This window comes from Colletotrichum karsti (assembly GCF_011947395.1).
Source record: "Colletotrichum karsti strain CkLH20 chromosome Unknown Scaffold10, whole genome shotgun sequence".
Classification (NCBI taxonomy): domain Eukaryota; kingdom Fungi; phylum Ascomycota; class Sordariomycetes; order Glomerellales; family Glomerellaceae; genus Colletotrichum; species Colletotrichum karsti.
Genome location: NW_024065910.1, coordinates 137,126 through 159,211, shown reverse-complemented (window position 1 = coordinate 159,211; position 22,086 = coordinate 137,126). Strand labels below are relative to the sequence as shown.

The window sequence follows — 22,086 nt, the reverse complement described above, 5'->3', positions numbered from 1 at the left end:
GCACTTCTTCGTTCCTTCGTTGTTGTCGTCACCAAGCCAAGGATGTCTCGACTCGTCCTCGGCCTCGTGGCCCTCACCGGCCTCCTGGGCTCGGTAGACGCCCAGAACAGCACCGACGACAGCGCCAACGTCAAGTGGCTCGGCCGCACGCCGACCTACAACTCCGGCACGACCTTCGGTCTGCCGTGGGCCAAGGGCAAGCACTACCCCAACTCGACCGACTTCACCATCTCCGGCGGTGGTCCTCTGCAGTCGTGGATCACGGCATACTGGCCCGACGGTTCCATCAAGTGGTCTGCCCACGCGATCCCCGAGTCCGACACGATCCTCGACGAGTACACCGTCAGCGCGTCTTCGGCTAATTCGACGGCTCGCTTCGCCCGCGCCAAGAGACAGTCCAGCAGCGGCCTGTCCGTGAGTGACTCGTCCGACGTCGTGAGCGTCGACACCGGCAAGCTCTCAATCACGTTCCCCAAGTCGGGCAGTGCTGTGGTCGGCGAGATCAAGACCGCCTCTGGCAAGATCATTGGCCAGAACGGCAAGCTTGTCCTGCACTCTCAGTCTGGTGTTGAGGATTATGCTGAGGCGAAGGGCAAATCCGGCATCAACTACTTCAACTTCGAGAGCAACATCGAGGAAGTCACCGTCAGCAAGGACAACACCGCGCGTGCTCTCGTGACGGTTCGCGGCAAGCACAAGACCCAGGGCGAAGGCAGCCACGTCGACTGGCTCCCTTTCATTCTCCGATTTTACACATACGCCAACTCTGAGGCCGTTCGCATTGTTCACACCGTGATCTACGACGGCAAAGCATCGGAGGACTTCATCACCGGCCTCGGTATCCGATTCGAGGTTCCTCTTGAGGGAGAGGAGCACTACAACCGCCACGTCAGAATTTCTGGCGTTGACGGCGGTCTCCTTAGCGAAGCTGTTCGTGGCATCACCGGCCTGCGGAGAGATCCCGGTGCCGAGGTTAGAAACGATCAGTTCGAGGGTGTCGAACTCGCCGACCCCGCCACTTGGGACCAAAGAGTCACCACCAGACTTCACTGGATCCCTACATGGAGCGACTATAGCTTGACTCAGCTCTCTCCCGACGGCTTCACGCTGAAGAAGCGTACCAAGGCAGGCCAGAGCTGGGTCAACATCCCCGGCGGAACTCGTGCTGGCGGCCTCGCCTACCTCGGCGGTGCAACCAAGGGTGGCCTTGCTGTCGGTCTGCGCAACTTCTGGAAGCGATACCCTACCGGCATTGACATTACCAACGCCGCGACGGACAAGGGCGAGATCACTATCTGGATCTACAGCCCGAACGCCCCTCCATTGGACCTCCGCCCCTACCACGATGGCCTCGGCCAAGAGGACTACGCCGACCAACTCGATGCCCTTGAGATCACATACGAGGACTGGGAGGATGGATTCAACACCCCGTACGGTGTTGCCCGCACCAACGAGATCTTCTTATACGGCTTCGAGCAAACGCCCAACCGAACCCTCCTCGCCGACCTGTCTGACCACACCAACAACCCCCCCGTTCTTTACGGCGAACCTGAGCACTTTGCTGAGACGAAGGCTATTGGAAACTACTGGGCTCCGCCGAGCGCGAACCCCAATGCTCAGGAAGCCGCCATTGAGAATCACCTCGACTTCCTCTTCAAGTTCTACGAGGGTCAAGTCGAGCAGCGCAAGTGGTACGGCTTCTGGGATTACGGCGACTTCATTCACGCCTACGACACCGATCGTCATCAATGGCGTTTCGATATCGGCGGATACGCCTGGGACAACTCCGAGCTTTCACCCGATCTGTTCTTCTGGAACTACTTCCTTCGCACCGGGCGCGAGGATGTCTACCGCTTCGCCGAAGCACAGGTCCGCCACACCGGCGAGGTCGATGTGTACCACTTGGGTGATCTCAAGGGCCTCGGAACTCGTCATGGCATTCAGCACTGGGGTGACAGTGCCAAGCAGGCTCGTATTTCGACGCCTCAGTACCGTAAGATCTTCTACTACGTCTCCGGAGGCGACGAGCGTGTGGGTGAGCTTATCGAGGAGCTTCTGGACACCGACAAGACCTACGGTGTTCTCGACCCCAACCGCAAGGTCCGTACCGACGGCTGGGTTCCTACACCCAATGCTTCCGTCGCTGTTGGTCTGGGAACCGACTGGTCTGCTCTCGCGGCCGGCTGGCTTCTGGAGTGGGAGCGCCGCGGTTCTCGGTGGGAAGAGGCCCGCACCAAGCTCGTCAACACCGCCGCCAGTATCGCCAAGCTTAAGAACGGCTTCGTTACGGGTTCCGGCTTGTACAGCATCGCCAACGGCACCCTCGGCCCGCCCCCTGCCGATCCCAACAACGAAGGCCTCGTCGCCGTCTCTCACCTGTCCGCCGTGTTCGGCCTCCTCGAAGTCGTGGCTGAGTTCATCGAGCACGCTGGCGAGGAGGTTCCCGAGGGATTCGAGGCTGCGTGGTACGACTACTCGTACTACTACGGCGCAGGTGCTGCCGAGCAGACTGCCCGCTACGGCAAGTCGTTCGGCAGTCTCAACCTCAAGCAGGGACACTCTCGCCTCACTGCCTACGCCGCTCATCGCCATGATAACGCGACGCTGGCTGCCCGCGCGTGGAACGAGTTCTTCAACACGGACGGCTTCAAGGCGACCTCGCCCTGGGCCACTGTTCGCTTCAACGGCAGTGAAGTGCTCGCTCCCATTGATGAGGCTGCTTGGGTCTCGACGAATGACGCTGCTTTGTATGGATTGGCGTCGATCATTAACCTCGCCTTGGTTGGGGAGTATCTGACCTAGATGAGAATGGTCTGGAGACGACACACTCAGCGTCAATCTTCTTGTCTTCTTGTATACATAAATTTAGTTTCCTCCGTATATAACGAAATTAGTTGTCTAAACTTTGGCATGTTGTGCTACCATGAAGTCTGCATCATTGAATGGAAGACGCTTCCTATCACCGTCTTCGTCGCCGCCTTCCCTCTGTCTGATGCCGTGAAACCCATGTTTAATATTAGGAAGACTTACATTTGAGGATCATTTAGTTCATACAAATACCTATGTACCTGATATTCAAGGTAGCACTAAAGAATTCTATGGTTATGTCATCCCATAACAGCTGGGTGTTGGTAAGTGGCTTTGACAGAAGCAAAGTCAAACTTGACCTTGAGGGCGCAACATCGCCCGCTCGCCCTAGGCAGCCAGAGCTCTACGTTGGCCGGGAAAATGACCATCGCTTATCAAAACAGTGGGATATATGGCGCTTTAATGTACTATTCTGTAGCAGTAATGCATCATTCGCTGTGAATCATAACTTAAATTTCTCTGGAGTGGTCAAAATCCGACGAGAACGAAGAAGATGACAAGAGCAAGAGCAAGTACAACGACCATTATAATTACGAGAATGGTCTAGACTCCTCGCGGTCAACATCAAGGTAGACTGGTGCCTTCCAGGTTCCATGGCTAAAGTCAAACCATCGTAGCTGCCTTCGGTAGTCAGTGAGTCACCCCTTCTTGCTTTCTCCGAAAGACTTCCCAACACTCATATATTACATGGAAGCGACAACCCGACAAACAGAGAATCTGAACGTTGCCGCCAAACACAACCCGTAGACAAAACACAGAAGCACATGCGATGGATCTCCTCGGCGTGCTAGAAGCCATGGCTTCAATGTCGTTCGACCAGCCCCAGGACGACGAGCCACTCCCCACCGACGTCGTCGAGAGATGGCAGCGCCTCTTCGGATTCGACACCTACGCCGAAGCAGCTTCGAAGATCCAAGAACACCGATCGAACCTCGGACGTGATACCGTCTCCGACGTCCATTGGGATATGGTCCGCGAGGAGAAAGAGGCCCAAGGGTACGACAAGGAAGCGTACGAGTATTCATGCAGACTCCAGGCAACCGTCAGACCCCCCGCGCCAACCAAGTCGAAACCCGTCAAGAAGTCCAGACCAGCCAAATATCTCGTCATGCTCAGCGGCCCACTCGACAGCGCGGTTAGAATCAGGACCATGGCGAACACACAGGAGACACCAGAAGTCTTCGACGGCACGCTTGACGATGGCAGTCAGGCCCAGTTCTGCGTTGTGGACGAATACGCGAAGGAAAGTATTCTTGAGGCCCTTTCGCAGGAAAAGTCATCGTTCCAGCCGCTTTTTATTCGGCATAATAAGGCCGAGAAGGAGCTGTCTGCGACCTCGATGTATCCGACGCTCGGTCTCGACGCCACCCTCCCACAAAACCGGCCTACCAGCTTGAACGATGAGAGACTCTCACCTTCTCAGAACGAGTACCCGGTGTGGTACTTCTTCTACGGCACCCTTGCCGACCCGACCGTCATCCAAAGGCTGTTGTCGGTCGAACCTGAATATCGCAAGGCGACTATTCGGCGGGGTGCCTTGATGACTTGGGGTGGAAAGTATCGGGCACTCATCGACGCACCGGCGGATAGCACGATCGATGGGTACGCTTTCAGGGTCGTGAGTCAGGAACAGGAGGACGTGCTGCAGACGTATGAGACGGACAAGTACGAAGTCGTGAGGTGCCTGATTGAGATGGAGGACGAGGCCGTGAGAGGATTGACGTTCCGGTTTATTGGCGAGCCTCATGCATGATAAGAATTGAGAGTAGGAGCGGAGGAGAAATAGTCCAGCTGACGAACAGCAAAGGCATCGATATGCACTTCAATGCTGCCAAGTTCTTGGTGGTTCAGAACCATGAGGATGTCTAAGTATGATTCAAAAAGAAAGAGAGTGTCATCGCGCGGCGTATGTTCTGAGAAGCTTACCTGGGGAGCTTACTCAAAATTCGTAACAATTGCCGTCACAACATATCAATGATCATACATGTAGAAGAAAAGGGCACAGAGAAGGCAAGGAAGGCTCTCGTAAAAAGGTGTAGGCCGCTCTAAAAAAGAAAAGAGAAAGGAAGTGCCGCTAGGCTAGGGGCAAGCACAGTTGTCAGAATATAATTAAGCCCATTTATGTTGCGTCAACAACGTGCAGGGGGCTTTTTGCAATCCAACAACATTTATCATGCTGGACGCAGGACATAGCTACAGCTGGATCGGCGATAGACACCATTCAACAGGGCGGAGGGTCAGGCTACGATATGGCTGCCTAGAGCAAATAACTACTCGAATCGAAAGGCTTAAAAGCTTCTACGATCATGGTAACACGTTCAGGTTTGGATTGTGCGGTCTCCCCTAATAGCTCCCCACGCACGGTACTTTGAAAACCCCTTTGTCTTCACAGATACACGTAATAACGACAAGTGCTTAGGAGCTGCCGCTGCAATTGAAGACCTGAGGCTTCAGGTACGTCTATAAAGTGTTGGTGAGGTGAGAGCCTTGGTGCCTCTGTGTGCCATTAGTAACTTCTAGCTCGATTTCTGTTTCTGTTAATCAAAAGCCATATAGGGCACATTTTTTGGCCATGTTACATATGAACAAAATAGAAGATGCCATGCACGTGCCAACGGCTCAGCTCCTACTTGAAAGTGCATTTTTTTCAGTCTCCTTCAAACCAAAAATCACGGTAGACCTGCTCGAAAACTACGTCCATTGGCCATGGCAAACAATAGACGGAAAACGTGGTAGGATTCTAGAGCTACCTAATGCAGATACGTGCAGCTTAGTGTGTAGGCGGACAGTCTGTGAGTAAAGTATTGTGTACTCACTGATCTAGTAACTAAAGCGACATGAGAAGACTCAGAATCGCGTCAAACGACCTTTCTCACTAGTAAACTTAATAAGTAGCGACCAGGGGCGAGTACAAATAGATGAGTATGGATGACTTTTGACGGCTCAGCAACAGCAGCTTACCCCTCACTTGTTCACCAAATTGAAAGCAAAATCACGGCAGGTCGAGCATCTAAGATCTGTAATTGGTTGAAGAACATGAGTTTTATGGCACCGTTGCCCGCTAAGGTACTGTCATCTGACTCTGTCTGTAAGCCTCGTAATCAGCCTTGAATAGCGGTCCGCCTTGGTGCCAGCTGCATGGCGTGTTTCGGTGTGGGATTTCAGTTAGCCTGTTCCAACGCCTCCCCCGATTCCTGCTGTCAAGAAGCTTCAGGCACACCCATTTTTGCGGCTAGGCATCCAGCTCCAGACTGTGATGATAGATGACTCTGCAGCGTATCTGACCTGGAAAAGGCCCTCCCGCATCCCCACGTCTTCCCATCAGGAAGCAACCCTTCACATTTGTGCGTTGCTTCAGAGTGGACTTTGGTGTGTCTGTTGAGGTCATTTTGACGTCTGAATGCAGAGTTGCAGTCTGGATAATAGCACATGAAAGGCCTCTCAGTCGAGTGAATGTCCATGTGAGACGTTAAATTGAACTTTTTCTTGAACACCTTATAGCAGACTGGACAGTTATGCTCGGTAATTCTAGGCTTTTTGAGTCGTGGGGCCCGGTGAATCTGATCTTCAGAACTGTTGTTTTGCGCTGTTTTCGAGTCTGAAGCAGTCTTTTGTGAACGTGAAGAAGTGATTTTGGGCGGTGGAGGGAAAAGCTCGGCATCGGTAGGGAAGTCGGAATCTGCAACATCTTGACTGTGGATATCATGCATATCTTCTATATGCTTTTTGAGACCCTTCGCTGAAGCAAGGCCACATGCGGAAGTTGGGCATCCTTCTAGTGGGCATGTGAAAGGTCGAATGTGTTTCTCCACGTGCATGTTTCGGACGTCTGCCGTTAGGAATCCGACGGAGTAATGATTGCAACTGGGTCTGATGCATTTGAAAAGACCAGGCCCATGCATTTCGAGCATCTTCGCGTGGTCGCCAGTGTCAGTGTTGCAGTTCTCTATGCAGGCCCGGACGTCTTTCAGGACTTGAAAGATGTCCAACACCGTTTCTTCTGGCCTCATCTCTCCGAAAAGCGAGAGATGCTTTTGGGTTGATACCACCGCCTGTAAGAGTGTTTCGTAAAATGAACAGCTCTCTAGCTTTCTCATTTTTCTCTGATTTCGATCAGATACTACCAATTTTGCTGAAGGGACACCAAGATGGACTTCAAGGAGGCACTCCAATGACTCGCTGAGTTCCTCCAGAAGAGGTCGGTTGATTTCCACAGCTGTTAGCCCGGACTCCAAGTGTCTCACCCAGTACATAACTGCGTATTCAGCAAATATGTAGTGCCCGCTGAGTATGAGGTGATTGACGTTTCCTGTTGGCGTACGAAAGTAGGGAAGGTTCATGTAATCGACACAAAGAGTCGCAAGTCGCAGGTTCTCAGCTACGGTATCGACGTAATGTCTCTCAATCAAGAAGCTATTGACAACAACGCGTATAGATCAGCAAGAGTATTGCTACAGTCGAACTACCAATGAAATCATCACTTACTATTTTGCAGTCACATGAACTAAATCTACTACTCCATCATCATGGACTTCGATCATCGCGCCGCAGATGTCCTTTGGGTGAGCGCGGAAACGCCGTTGTTGCATGTCGATGGTCTGTTCATCTAGACCCAGTGATTTGGCAGCCTGAATTTCCTGCCATCTAAGAGGGCGTTTGGAACACACGATCCATCCAAAAAGTAGCAGTGTGTAATTTTCTCTGCCTCTCGGAGGTTCTTGGGTCGATATACGCGTCATGATCCGATCGTACGCGTCGTCGATGGCGGTAGGAAAGGTCCCAGGCGCCAACTCAGCTTCCAAATCTTGGTAGGTTTCTTGCCCAAAAAGATTTTCACAGATCAATCTTGCAAGCAAAAACATGCCTGTTAGATTCCAATTAGCAAGCGTACGATTTTCCTCTTCCGATGTAGGTCTTAGTTTTCTCACCGCCGCACGATTCCGGTATTCTAGAAGCAATTTCTTGCCGTTTCTCATCGGGTAGGTCGAACCTTTCCTGTAGTCGTGCAGCCCAGCCAGCAGCAAAGTAATTGATGTCGTTTCGATTATCTTTTTCCATGATCTTTAGAACGCAAATTCCGGCAAAGTCTTTGCGAGCAGGACCATCATCCTGACTCACAAACAAGCATCGCACTTTGTCTGGGGTCGATTGGGGAAGCTCTTCGACCAACTTCCTGAACCATCGGGAAATCACCTTCCTCTGATCCCGGGGGCATTCGTCAATGCCATCCAGAATGATGTAGACGCTCGCACAGTTCTTGATGGAAATTTCCAGGAGCTCCTCCATGTCCGCAATCGTGGTCAAGGTTGCTTCTGTGCTGATTTTGTACTTATCATGGAAAAAATGAATTAGGTCCGGGCTTTGCTCCAAAAGCTGTAGTAAGAGACGTTTTGCAACAGCTATAAAGTTATCCTTCTCTGAGTCGCCGGATTTAAAATAGTAGTAGAGCACTGTAGGTTTGTGGGCCAAGGTGGTCGCTTCTTCGATGACGAAGGAGGACAAGATAGTTTTGCCGGCTCCAGGGATTCCGCTAAGCCATAACAAGGCCGGCGTAAATGGGAAACGATCAAACCACCTTTTGAATTCGTGCTTTTCAAGAAGCCAGCGACCTGCGTTCGGCTGGTTACTGCGGATCTTGACAAATCGATGGTGGTCGTTTTTTATGTTGGCTCCTTCGAGCCAGCCATAGATTTCTCGTCGAAGACGCATATCCCGATCATATCTTAGTTCTTGGAATCTTGCTTGTTCCGCTTCTCTTGCCCTTCGTGCCTCTGATAAAGTGGTTTGACCAAGTAGCAACAGGCGGTGATGAGACATGGCTTGAATCAAGTCGGCAAACCGGGTTTTGTAGTTTCTCCAAGTAGCCTGGAACAACTGTTTCAACACTGTGCATTGGTGTCAGCCTACTACACTAGTAACAAGAGTTGTTGATGAAGCACTGACTGGGTTGCTGGAAGTATTTGAATGCCTGCCGATGGAACTCAAGAACATCCTTGTAGATACTTGAAAGAATCTTGGCCATATGAGCGTCATTAGGAAATAGTTCTCGTGTCTGCAAAAGAAGCAAGAGGGTGTCGCCAAGTTGTTCGTAGGTGTCCAGAAGCTCCGAAAACGCGTGAGAAAACGTGTCAGCCACCAAAAGAAGCAGCTTCCAGGGTCCCTATTCATATCAGTATCAATCACCTATCAATCACCGGGACCTTAAAGCCCCACCTGAAGGCCGAAGTCAGGTTACATGCAGGAGACTTACCCAAACAAATGCAAGCACCTCGGAAGTCTGACAGAACACATCGATAACTTTTCCAAATTGTGTCATTGCTTCTACGAACCCTTTGAGCCTCGTCATGTTCTGTTGTCGCCTTCCTGAGTGTAACTTGCTTTGTAAGGTGTCAATTTCCTGGCAGAACTCGGTCTCTGAGGAAAACTTGAAGTACTCTCTTTCTTTGATCTTGATTTGATTCTTGAATTTCTCAAGCTCCTCTTCGAAGGGATTCGGCAAGACTCCCTTTCCAGGACCTGCGACGTTGGCCTGTGTCGTTGCAGCCATGGCGAACAAGAAATTGATGGACATCAGCATGATGCATCAGGCTCTCTCAGCAGAAGAACTGGACGAGCGGGGGTTAAATCAAGTCGCCTGCGCAGAGTTTGGGCACCATTCGCCACACAATTGGGAGCGGAATAGGCAACAGCTGATCAATATAATTGGTCAGGCAAACGAGGCGCCTCTCATCTTCATGCGACCTGCGACCTGCATGCGAACCGCCCAGGGCTTGGAGATGACGTGAGATCAGGCTAGGACTCTGCAGTTATGTCCAAAAATTACAAAGTTTCTCGTTCACCACCGCTCAAACTCAATATCAAGTTTCCTTCCTCAGCCGCGCAAATGCCAGTAAACACGCCGTACGAACAGATGTGGTCCAATTCTCACGATGGCGGAAGTAATCCTCTCAACTCGACAGGCAATCTCATGGACGTCAATGGCGACATCTGGGGTGAAAGCAACTGCTTGTATGACACTTACGAGATCGGGAATATCAATGGGTCGAATTCCTGGCAGGGATCTAGCGCAATCGGCCATATTGGCTTTGACAACTTCCCCGGCGGATCAACACCGGATTTGATAGGAGAAGAAGTTTGCTATGGCAGCGTTAGTGATCCCATACTGATTGACAGCAAGAGAAGTCCTCTTCATTCAATTTCTGACATACGTCAGATTGCTGATGTTCCGTGCCAATTGAGCGAGTCTCCCGGCCTTTTGGAGCCGGCACAGCTTGGCCCGACTATCATTTTTCAGATTCACCCCATCGGCGATTATTTCGGGGTGTATTCGTCGAATACGGAGGTGGCACTGCTGAACAAGGCCACATGCAATCTCATCCGTAAACTAAATCAGAACACGTCTCTCCGGTTTGAAGCAACCGTATCATCCCAGAAGTGGACTGCATGCGTCGCGGAACATAAGCAGGGGCAATGTTTGAAGACGATGAACATAGACATCAATCTTTATGGACTTAAAGACGAGGCGCATACTGTCGGAGAGACTGTGGCAAGCTTTCGCATAACATTGCAACGGCCCTCGGTCGAATTATGGGGAGTTACCTACCACAATCCTCACTATTTCGAAATAAGCCACTCGTCGAGCGATGACCTCATGCTGACCATGTTGGAGAACCTGAACGAAGATAACACGGCCGAAGATATATCGGTTGAAGATCAAGAAACTGTTGATCCCTCATCCGAAGTCAACTCGATTCTGAACTCTTTGTCTCATCAGAATATTCTTCAAGAGCAGCTGGTGAACAGCAGGATCGGAAGCCAACTGCACCCGTAAGAAATTTACACATTCCCTTCATATGATTTGCTTACCTGAACGGTGTTGGTAGACATCAAAAAGTGGCAATCGATTATGTCTTCAGAAGAGAAACCGGTAATCTACCAACGGAAATGAGGCTTTGGCAATGCAATGACGACGACAAAGATGCAATCCAGTGAGCCCAAGACTTGGTTCCTCCCCGCTAGTCTTATTTGTACTCACATGTTTCTCGAAGTTATCAACACATCATAAGCGGGTCGAAAAGTGAACACCCGGACGAAGCCAGAGGAGGTATCATCGCGGACGAAATGGGCCTTGGGAAGTCTTTGGTTGTGCTTTCCGTCATAGCTGGTTCTTTGGACAGAGCTGAAAGCTTTACCAGCGACCCCCAGCAGCTCAAGTTAGCGAACACGCCTCGAGGCGGCCATACTTCCAGTGCCACATTGGTGGTAGTACCATCGTCATGTGAGTTTTCTCTACAAAAGGCCGCTAGAACTATGAGTGGTTTGTTATGTCAGTGACGAGAGGTTGACATGCGTGTTGCTTTTAGGTACTCATCGATAACTGGATCGATGAAATTCGAAGGTAAGCCCACCTAAAAACGTGCAGAGAAAATTTTGGCTGACCGTCGAACTACGGGGAAGACACGCAATTCCAGGTGGCTTGACCTTTTTTAAACACCATGGAAACAAAAGAAACGAGGATGTTCATGAAATCTTCAAGTCCAACATTGTCTTCACCACCTACGCCACCATTGCTTCTGAGGCTTCTGTAAGTGGTCAACGCACAGGAGCATTGGCGAAGATTTCTTGGTTCCGCATCGTTTTGGACGAAGGTGCGCGAGAAAGTGACCCCGTAGAGTTTGCTTAAATGTGTAGCCCTGGCTAACTTTGGGTAGCTCATGATATGAGAAATAGGTCAACGAAGCAGTTCCAAGCGGTGAACAGCCTTGTCGCAAAGCATCGTTGGTGTTTGACCGGTACGCCGATTCAGAACAGCTTGGAAGATCTCGGTTCTCTCGTCACATTCCTGAGAGTACCGGTATTTGAACATGCCCCAACGTTCAGACGCTACATTGTCAGCCGAAACATCTCTTCCAAGCCGTCTAAGCAGAATTTCCAGGGACTCAGAACTCTTCTTTCATCAATCTGCTTGCGCAGGACGCGAGAGCTCATGAAAATCCCGGATCCTGTGCAGCAGATCAAGAACATTGATTTCACCGACACTGAGCGTCTGCAATACCGGAGCATCATTGAAAAAAGTCAAAGAGAAATACAAATGGCCGTCAGTAACTGGGGCAAGCGCAAAGTTAATTCAGCGGTTCTTCAGTCCGTCTTGAAGCTACGGCTGTTCTGCAACAACGGGATAATGGATCAAGATCGACCTTCGGAATTGCACGGATTGCCCGCAGACCCGGACAAGCTTCTCAGTTACCTCCAACAAATGGATGCAGCGCAATGTGCTTATTGTGGCATCAACATTCATACCATCAACGAGGGGCATGATTCTGATGGCGGAGTTCTGATCAAGCAGTGTTCACACTTAGTCTGCCGCGGTTGTATCCCGCAACATCGCTCAAGAAAGCGGAAGTGCCCTCAGTGCGCCTTGGGCAACCGTGTTCAAGATCCTCAGGATGTTGAACAACCATTGGAATCTATCCAGCCTGATACAACTTCTCGATCAACTTACCCATCCAAACTCTTGGCTTTTCTAGACGACGTCAAGAATGATAGACTTGGTTTGAGTCGGAGGAAAAGGTTCTTGAAACGTAAAATTACTTTTCAGATTCCATCACTGACAAATATCCAGTATCGCGTTTTCTTCCTGGAAGAAGACCCTCGATATTGCAGGGCAGCTCTTGGCGAGTCACGGCATCAGATTCCATTGCATACATGGTTCTATGTCAATTTCGGACCGTTTGCAAGTGCTGAAGGACTTCCGTTCACCAATGGGCGCAGATATCCTGCTGATGACTCTTGGAACTGGCGCCGTCGGGTTAGTGCCACTGAGCTTTTTGAGCCGTGCAGTGGCCGGAGTTAACGTGAGGCAGTTTGAATCTGGCTGTTGCAAGTAGGATCTACTTGTTCGAGCCCCAATGGAACCCTTCCATTGAACTGCAAGCATTTGGAAGAGCACTTCGTCTGGGACAAGCAGAACAGGTCGTCATCGTCCGTTACATTATGAGAGGGACCATTGAAGATGTAGGTTCAGACATCGGACATCAAGGCGAAACAGCCAACTGATCGATATTTTCACATTAGAGCAACGTTTTGTCTAGGCAGCAAAAGAAATTGCAACTGGCGGATGGGGGCTTTTCACAGAAACGCAAGCCTATTTCTTCCGACAGACTTGAAGCCATCTCGGTAACGGATACTGCGGCCCCGTCCCATCTGCATCTTACTAACATCTTGTAGAACATTCTGGGGCTCGAGCTTAGAGGTAAGACCTAGATGGATTTGTAGCGGTCGGTTCAACTCTCATACCTAGTCAAGATTTGTATCTTATAATTGAACAGGAGTTTCGTAGATGGTTATGTGCTAGTGCCCCTTTTCAAGATCAGGGGCCACCTGTGCGGGCACGGACTGGACGCCACGAAAGCGCGTAGCGCGTTCATGTCTTGAACCACATCTCGTCGCGTTGAGGATTTCATTACGTGACCTCAACTCACACCACGCAATTTTCTACAACTATTAGATGCCCACCTTTCCCTGAAAACATCGACAGAACCCACCCGTATTTTACCGTTCAGAAACTCTGTGGACGAAATGACTCATTTCTCTTGGGAGAGGATCCAAGAGTTTTCCGGATGGCCTGCGCATATAAATTCAACCAATTATGCCCCCCTCGTATTCGACGAACGCCCGCAGCCACGAACGTTGAAAGCTGTCAGGCGTGCTTTTCGAAAGGCCGACGTAAACACGAAAGATGCTGTCGACGTACACTCAGCCCGCCTAGAAGCATTGGAGCAAGTCCGAAAGTACAGCAGGAGAGCGAACGAAGAACTACACGCCGCAGAAGCCTCCCTCAATGAGAACACGCAAAATCTCGAGGCCGCAACGGCCTGGCTACACCACATCCAAAAGATTGTCGAGGCCGCCCGCGGCTATCTCCTTCAAGCCGAACAGCAAGTTGCGGATTCGCAACGCAAGTGGGACGAAGCATACAAGCTGTCGATGACGGCCGGGAAGAGGGTCTACCAGGTTGCGCTGTACTCGCCTGAAAAGCGGCACCTGACGGAAGATGAGATCGAGATGCGACGACAGTCGGCTCTCACGACGTTCCATGATGCACAGGAGCAGACGGGAAACGTCTACTGGTTTCTTCCCGATCCTCCGCGAGAACCACGACCACCCCGTTGGAAGGACAAGTACAACTACGCAGGCCGTCAGATTTACAGCAGATGGCAGCCTTATCATCCCCGGCCGCCAAAGCCGGTGCCGCCGCCGCCGAAGCCTGTCGTAATTGTGTGGCGGCAAACGAAGATCACGGATTACTTTCCAAGGTTGGGGTAGTTGAAGAGAGGGCTGGATGCAATGAGCGTCATGTTGGAATCCAAGGAGATCAGATGTATTAGGCAATACATTAACAGCTTACGCTCTATGCCATCCGCCTTGACATGCTGTTGTCTCGTCTGAGCTTTGGACTCACTGTGAGTGGGATGGATACCCTGGAGAGTTTGCTCTATATTAAGCGTTTAGTCCCTTGCAAATCTCATGATTCGTTCGCGTCCCCACAAGATGTCCAGATCAACTACCCGTAACAGAGATTACACGAGCATTAATGACTAGCGCACCTGCATGACAGGTTCGTCTCAGGATTGGCTTGTAGATCGCAACCTGTTCCTGGTAGTTCCAGACCCTAGGGCCAACGACGAACGGGCGCTCGAAGCTTTTCGTCCCGATGGCGAAACCAGATCACTCATTAAGCTGAAGAAGCGGATTTCTCCAATACCCTGGCATTGCTGACAATATATTTCATCGTCCGAAGACACGATTGACCGATCCATTAAATAGAGTGACCAGCCCGCTTCCCCTTACAAGTAACATTGAACACTCGATCAAGTTTTTCTGTCAACGCCTTGAAAGCGTCCAAGCCACTATGAAAATCACCCTACCTTTTCTTGCCATCTTCGCGTCTCGCGCGGTAGCCGAGTGCACCTTCAGCGGCGGCTTCGGTGCCTGTCTCAACTGGTGCTACGATACGAACCCAGGCGCTGAGCGATACATCATCGAAGGTTGCTACCGGGCAGTATGCTCGGATTGCAGACCTGCCTGAGAAATTTCTATGTGAGTCACATACTTTGTCTGTAGCAATGGATTATGCTCTGACTGTTACGATAGATGACATAAGATTCGCGTTGGCTGGTTCAAAGGGTGCATAAGTACATCATTCGTATATGTTCTCTTCGAGCTACAATGTCTTTCTTATGAGGATTGATACACTCTATTAAGCGGCAAGGTGCTGTCGTATGCTCTTGCTTAGCTTATTTATAACTCTGACGTCTCTGTATTCAATATTATTGTTCTTATCTTCTCTCGTTTTCCGTCTCATCCTCATGCTAGACATCAAAACTCTCGGTTTAAGGCTTATGGTTTGTTGCACTCCTCTGCTGCAGTGTTATATCTCAAAGTTGCAAGTCGTCGCTGGTTTACTTTGGACAGCTGGAAGGACTTTTGACTATTGCCTTGAATATCATTGACGTATACGCGTAGTAATGATCAGATGAACAGTTCTTTCAGCAAACAGAGTTTTCCAATGAGACCTCGTTGAAAATTTGGCCGATGTGCCTCTATTTACCGAAGCAATGGCTTCTCGGCGACTCGGAACAGGGAGAACTTCAAGCGTCTTGTGCTGGTTAGAGATTAAGGCAAAAGCATGTACGGCGTGACGCCAAAAATACATGGACTATGCCGGAATGACTTTGGAAACACGCGGCGAGGTGGATAGTTCAATCGCGATTTCGAGACAGTCTTTTTGGAAGAGACAAGTCTCAGGAACAGAAGCCTCTATACTTATCGTATGTGGTGTGTGTGAAGTCATTCCCCAAGGTGCTACATCATACGAGCTTCTTTTCGTAACACGCGATCATCACAATTTTTCTAAATGAATCAATCGGCTCCAGACATCGGAATTGGGCAAGTGGTCAAGTACTTTCACTTCAGGTTGGCCACTAACATCCATCCTCTGTACAAACACGTGAATCTATCAGTTCCTCGATGGAATCCCGTTTTTAGGCAATGATAAGGTCGAACTGACTTGTGTCGATAGCCTCCAGACATTGAAGACACGGTTTCGGAGGGAGTATGACTGCCTTCTTCCCAAGCTGCAAACTTGCCGCGGTTGCAGCAAGTCGAGCCTGCCAATTTCCATCTGCCCGAAAGATGCCAGTCGTGTCTGGAAGTTCCCAGAATTCGGCCCAAGAATCGATTGCGATGAGTGTTGGCCCATTACTTCCGGACTGTGTGGTGTCGTGCGTGCACTTGGGAGCTATTACCACGGAATCGTTGCGAAACATGGAATTGATATCCAAGTCACCGATATGTTCGCCGCTGTCGTTTGCAGAAACAACGGATTCGAGCAATATTACTAACGTGTCTCGCAAGCCGCGAGCACCTACATCAACGGGCATCTCAAATTCCGTGAAGGATAGATGCAAAGACGTTGCCTCGAACTTGTTCTCGAATTTCCCGTCGAATGGAAAGTGGTTTACTAGGTGCCATGAGTTGATGTCAAACCCTTTGAGCGTGGGCTGTGAAGGAGGCAGAAGAAAAGCCATCTCGGATCGTCCAAGATTTCCAAATACCCGACGAACACCTCGGTTCGATTCATGAACGTAAGGATCGGAAATCATATCCGAACTGACGAAGATGGAGTCTCCGGAAGACATAGCCACAACGCCATTGAGGCTTCTCGGATCTACATCGAAGTCACCAGTCTCCATCATTGCAATGCACGCAAACGATAGTGCGAGTTGATGATTCGTGTGATTTCTTTCCGTGTGCTCAGTGCCGATAGAAGCAAAGCCGTCGATTTTCAACGCCGTCGTAGGGCCTTTTAGTTCGGACGGAGAGGGAGAATTTGGAGGAGGAGCCCAGGCTGAAAAGTCATATAATCAGTCTCATGAGCTTTCAGTCGCACATCTTCAGCTTGAACTTACATCTGAGACTATTTGTTCTGCTGGGGCTATCGTTTCTGGCCGTATCATGCTTTCTCTCAATATACGTCGAGAACTCCTCTGCTCCCCACACCGGCGTGCCCTGCTCAGATTTGGCAATCTGCCGAGCCCATTTTGTCGTGTATAGGGGTATATTGGCTGCCTCAACGCTGACGCTCGCGCCTTGTAGGTTTTCGTAGACGTCTGTTGCAAAGACCAGAGCTTCCAATGAAATCCGTTGTTGAGTATAGCTCTCGTCCCGTACAGTTGACCCCCAGTTGGAGATCAAGAGTTCTCGGAGGCTTTCAATGTCCAAAAGTGGAGAAGATATAAACTCTTGAACCTGGTCAACATTGGCGTCAAATCCATAGGCTGATTTGAATGATGTTGCCGCCTCGCGCTTCGTGTTTGCTGCGTATAGTCCAGTGCCATGTATGTCACCCAGGACAAAGTGGTACACAGGCTCATCAAAGGGACTTGATTTGAATTGAAAGCTGTAGTTGTTGATTCTGAATTACTTGTCTGGCTGAACAAGAACACATTTCTCTTTGCCATCTTCAATACGCTGTGATAGATAGACAAGAAGACAATTGCAACAGAGTATGCCGTCGGAACAGCAGCTGAATGTTCGAAGCTTCCATGTTGCGTTGAGAGTGCTCATGATGTTCTCTGTTGAGTTGCATGCATATAGTCTATCTTTGTCGAGATGACAATGCATTGAACAAGCCAAAGAGGCTTCTGTACAAGGACAATCCGGTCCATCTGGGGAAATGCAGCTGCAGTTATCTCCATTACAGCTTGGATCTGTTGAAGAAGTGTTCAGGGATGGACACCGTTCATGTATGTCCTGGGGCGCACCTGCATGACACAAAGACGTACAGCCTCTATGCGGGCGCGAACATGGACAAGGAAGCCCTGGATTACCGGGACTTGCCACGCATCCGCAGTCTCTTCCACACTCATGACCGAGATGATGCTCATCTACTTCTGGTTCAACAATCCATCTGATGTGACCCATTGGCGTTTCCAGGCGCTGTCGTTTTGGCTTCAAGTTATTACCATCATGAGAGGGTCTTGGCTGATGTAGAGCTCGTGGTGTTACGGTAGCAAAGATCAATGAGGTTTCAGACTGCACTTTGTGCGGGTATTGATTGCTGCTGTATTGGATGAGAAGTTCGTCTTTGTTTGGAATCATGCCAAAGTCAAGCCCAATTTTTCTCAGGACAGAGATCTCTGCTTCTGGCCCGGACAGTAGGGCCAGGAGAGTCGGAAACTTGCAGAGACCAAAGAAAGGTGGCGGGCTGAACTCGGTGTCATTCAGTATACCACGTCGGAAGAGCAATCCAATTTTCAGTAGCTTGTTCGACTGAAGGCGCTCAAGACCAGTTCCGATGCTGAGTTTGTGAGCCGCTTCAGCCAGTTGCTTCAACCATCTGACTGTGACTTCAGGCTCATTGACGAGTTTCGACAAATTAATGATGAGCCTGGTCCCCATTTCTGTGCTTGGACATAACGGCTCCCATTGGGAAATGATGGCGCCAAGGGCTATGAGCCAGAATTCGTGTATCGTCACCCTCGAGTTGTTTGATGCAATGTGGCGCTCTGAGATGACCGGAGCAGAGTAGTACCGCAGTCTTGAAAGTGGGAGTGACCAGAAAACTCCTTCCTTATTGGATACAACTTGGGATGATATGGTGATCAAAGCGTCGTTCATGAGCTTGTCGTGCTGCTGGATGTGCTTAGTTTCCTGCAGGAGAACTTCCATGTCCGGATACAGGTGCCATGATGACATCGCCAAGAGAATGGTCCCATCTTGTACCCGTTGCGGTATTCCCTGGGCCAAGCGGTCCATCGCAACCATACCGGAAGTCCACGCGTCGACAACGCTTTCGTATGGATCCTTTTTGGAGTTGACGGGAAGTCGGACGTTGCTTATTATTAGCATAAGCTGTGTTTGCTGCAACTTGCGATCCGCATCTGCTGTTTGAAGCCAAGAGCGAGCGCTCGCATCCCAGGTGCTGAGCTGTTGCCGAGAGAAAGTCTGTTTCGATGCCATCAATGAGGCGATTTCAGTCGCGTTTGTGCTGTCGTACTTGTCCAAGACCTCTTGCTTTCTGCGTTCAACCAGCTCAACCCATAAAGAGATAGCTTCATGGCTTTTCCATATTCTTGCCAGCATACAAGCCAGAAGATGAACCGCGATAGCACCTCGTCCAGACGTTGCAGCCGCCCAGATGCTGGTACCGTCAGGACCAGCCTGGGGCGCGAAGAGTTTTGACTCAAACCCATCGGACCACTTGGACTTGGAGCGACTCGATATTTCGGACGCACGTTTGCCGTAGGCCCGGTAGAGATGTGGAACGGGTGGTACCAAGGACTCGAAAAGGGCCCCGAGCTTCCGCGCCGTGATGTGAGATTGGCCTTCCTCGGCCTCGCCTCGTCGATGAGCCGATAAGGAGTCGCCTACACCAAGGAATTCCTTGGGGGCTTCGACCTTCATCAGGGAAAAGTCCAAGTTGAAGTTGGCGGCGGCAACCGTCAACTCCTGCGGCACCGAAACGAGTGCGGCGTTGAGCTTTGAGATTTGATCCATGCTGATGAATGTGGGACTCGAGCAAGAAAGCGGCAGGGCTCCTCTGTCACCCGACACTTCATATGAGAATCGCAGATCAATGTGGACAAATGAAGGTGGAAGGATCAGGCGGACCAGAATAATTGAACAACTGTGATTTCCAGGTAGAAATGGCTATGTTGTCGAACGAACGCTCGTTGGAGTTGACTGAAGAGCGTCTCGTGAAGGAGACGTGCGGGGGTTGAGGCTTCCCTTGATGGATAGCAAGAGGCTTAGCAGTGCGAGATTCTGCCTCGCGGACTGCCAAGAGGTCAGGCAGCAATGGCGTTTGCCTTCATGTTGTGCAACCTGACCTCTCCTGCATGTATGCAACCATGTAAGCCTCACTATCCGCCAGCGCCAATGATATTGTCGGCTGCCTCACTCCAGTGGCCGATGAGATGTTAATTGGGCGCGGCTCAGCCCAAGATCAATTGCTGCATCGTCATAGGCAAGTTTTGAGAATAATGAACACAGTTGCCGTCAGTATCCATGAAAACTTCCTAGCAAAGAATGAGGCACGAATCTCACCATCCAGAAGAATACCAGACTAGTATTTTCCGTGTGAGTTCTAGTTTATCGGAAACTTTCAAGAAGATAAGTACTTTTATTTACATCAGGGTGGCTAGAAAATAATGAGTAAACTGCCTTAAGTTATATCCGGAGGCGCATAGAAATACTCAGTTGAGGTGATTTGATATCATGAAGCTCTGCATCGTCTTGCTAATGCGAACGTAGACTGCAAATAAACCCAAAATCAGATCTATTCCTTATAATTCACGCTTCACAATTCATTCAGCGATAGTTGTTACTTTGGTCTGGTTGTCCCAGAGGAGTATCACACCTGAAAATTGTAGCGTGACTCTTTACTGATTATTTCTGGGTGTCGACCGCCGCATGAGTCTGTTACTTGTTTTGCGAAAATTCACATCAAGCAGTGACTCTGTATTGATATTCTCAACATAGCTCAGCGAAGCCGTTTGCCTGGGATTCTGATTATGTTTGGCAGCCTATCTTTGTGTTGCTGGGTCCATTCCTCATCATGTCCACGTGGGTATCACACATTATTGTTTTCCTCTCGCCTTTTCCCCATCCGCGAACCTCTTAACGCTCAAGACTTGGTGTCCCCATTAACAGCCGACGATCCCTCCCCATTACCACCAACCACCTTCTCGTACGCCGGCGCAGCAGAACTCGGACCGTCATAAGCCGGCACTTCTTCTTCCACGGGCGGCGGCGCGGGAACTGGACTATCGACAGCCAAAGTCGCCATAGCTTGCCCAGGGCCACCACTCATGGCATTCTCAACGGGCGGAAGAACCACAATCTTCTGCTGCCACCCGCACTCCCACGACTCTCCCGCGATGAGAACTTGGATCTCCCACTTCATCATGTGATGTAACTGAACACAATACGTTGTGTATGTGGGAGCCAACGTCAGATACGCCCCGGCCCCGAACCTGGACGCGTCCGGAACCGAGCCGGTTGCGTTGAGTCGCAAGTCCATCACCGCACCAAGATCCAGTGGCTCCTCCTTTGAAGACGACGGTATCACGATACCGTCAATCTCGTTTATGAACTTGTTCGTTTTTCCGATACATGCTTTCCTCGACTTGCTGGCTTCATGGGGATCGAAAGAGCCGGGACAGATGACGGCTGTTGTGCTGTGGACCTCCAGCGTCGCGCTCTTAATAATGACCCTCTGCGGCACGTCTTCAATGACATCCGAGCTCTTCTCTCTGTCGGGTGTAAGCTTCAGCCTGAACGGGATCGTTGAAGGGTTCCCAAGCTGTATACGCGTGGGATATTCCACCCTCAGCGAGTAATGAAACGTCGGGACCTTGGACGACCCGAAGAACTTCTGCGACTTCTGCTTAAACGACAACTTCGCCTCCTCCATACCCGGCATGAGCCGTTGCGTCGACACACACCCCGCCATCGTCCTTCCAACAAGCCCAAAGTCGGCGATCGGCGGCGAGGGAGACGGGACAGACCACACCCTCACAGGCAACGTCGCCTCCACCATCTTCCTCTTCCCCTCCACAACCAACTCCGCCTCGAGCCAATACTCCACGAACCCGTGCCAGCTCTTCCCGAACCCCGAATGCTCAAAGAAGAAACTCCCCGGCAGCGGCTGCTCCGGCACGCCCAAGCTCCCCCTCACATCCCCCGGCGCGCGCAGGAAACACGCCTCTCTCTCCTTCTCCGTCAGCGCGGCGTTCACGGCGCCGGCGTCGGTGTGCGTCGGCAGCGCGAGCGCGAACGGCCACGACTGCGCCTCGGCGCCGGGGCCCTGCGCGACGTGGACCGGCCCGTTGTGCACGACGTCCGCGATGGCGCCCTGCGACCAGAAGTTGAAGCGGGAGCGGTAGTAGCTCTTGGAGTTGTTGCCGCGGTCGACGACGAGTTTGGCCTTGGCGCGGCCCTGGAGGCGCACGCGGACGGTGGCGTTCGCGGCGACGATGTGCGATTTGCGCACGGCGTGGCCGAGGACGACGCTGCCTGGGTAGAGCGGCGTTGAAGGGTCGACGAGCTGGAGGGAGAGGTCTGGGCCTCCTTTCCGACATGTGGTGGGCATGTTTGGTGAGTCTGGTGCGTCGACTATCTCGACCGCAAGATGGGGAAGACAAACGGTGAACT

At 50.9% G+C, this 22,086-nt stretch overlaps 6 protein-coding genes across 6 annotated transcripts; 3 read left to right on the top strand and 3 right to left on the bottom strand.

The window, feature by feature from the left end:
• Window positions 1–42: 42 nt before the first annotated feature.
• On the top strand, window positions 43–2,802 carry CkaCkLH20_03913 (uncharacterized protein; the record flags this gene model as incomplete). Its single annotated transcript, XM_038886632.1, has 1 exon — window positions 43–2,802. The coding sequence occupies one exon, from the start codon at window positions 43–45 to the stop codon at window positions 2,800–2,802; it is 2,760 nt and encodes a 919-aa protein (XP_038747882.1).
• An 835-nt stretch (window positions 2,803–3,637) lies between these two features.
• Window positions 3,638–4,621, top strand: CkaCkLH20_03912 (uncharacterized protein; the record flags this gene model as incomplete). Its single annotated transcript, XM_038886631.1, has 1 exon — window positions 3,638–4,621. The coding sequence occupies one exon, from the start codon at window positions 3,638–3,640 to the stop codon at window positions 4,619–4,621; it is 984 nt and encodes a 327-aa protein (XP_038747881.1).
• Window positions 4,622–8,779: 4,158 nt separating this feature from the next.
• Window positions 8,780–9,415, bottom strand: CkaCkLH20_03911 (uncharacterized protein; the record flags this gene model as incomplete). Its single annotated transcript, XM_038886630.1, has 2 exons — window positions 8,780–9,028; window positions 9,119–9,415. The coding sequence occupies 2 exons, from the start codon at window positions 9,413–9,415 to the stop codon at window positions 8,780–8,782; spliced, it is 546 nt and encodes a 181-aa protein (XP_038747880.1).
• Window positions 9,416–12,629: 3,214 nt separating this feature from the next.
• Window positions 12,630–14,193, top strand: CkaCkLH20_03910 (uncharacterized protein; the record flags this gene model as incomplete). Its single annotated transcript, XM_038886629.1, has 5 exons — window positions 12,630–12,676; window positions 12,732–12,882; window positions 12,943–13,044; window positions 13,096–13,120; window positions 13,628–14,193. The coding sequence occupies 5 exons, from the start codon at window positions 12,630–12,632 to the stop codon at window positions 14,191–14,193; spliced, it is 891 nt and encodes a 296-aa protein (XP_038747879.1).
• A 598-nt stretch (window positions 14,194–14,791) lies between these two features.
• CkaCkLH20_03909 (uncharacterized protein) lies at window positions 14,792–19,428 on the bottom strand (the record flags this gene model as incomplete). The annotated part of the gene is made up of 2 exons (XM_038886628.1): window positions 14,792–14,952; window positions 18,165–19,428. The coding sequence occupies 2 exons, from the start codon at window positions 19,426–19,428 to the stop codon at window positions 14,792–14,794; spliced, it is 1,425 nt and encodes a 474-aa protein (XP_038747878.1).
• Window positions 19,429–20,557: 1,129 nt separating this feature from the next.
• CkaCkLH20_03908 (uncharacterized protein) lies at window positions 20,558–22,024 on the bottom strand (the record flags this gene model as incomplete). The annotated part of the gene is made up of 1 exon (XM_038886627.1): window positions 20,558–22,024. The coding sequence occupies one exon, from the start codon at window positions 22,022–22,024 to the stop codon at window positions 20,558–20,560; it is 1,467 nt and encodes a 488-aa protein (XP_038747877.1).
• Window positions 22,025–22,086: the final 62 nt, after the last annotated feature.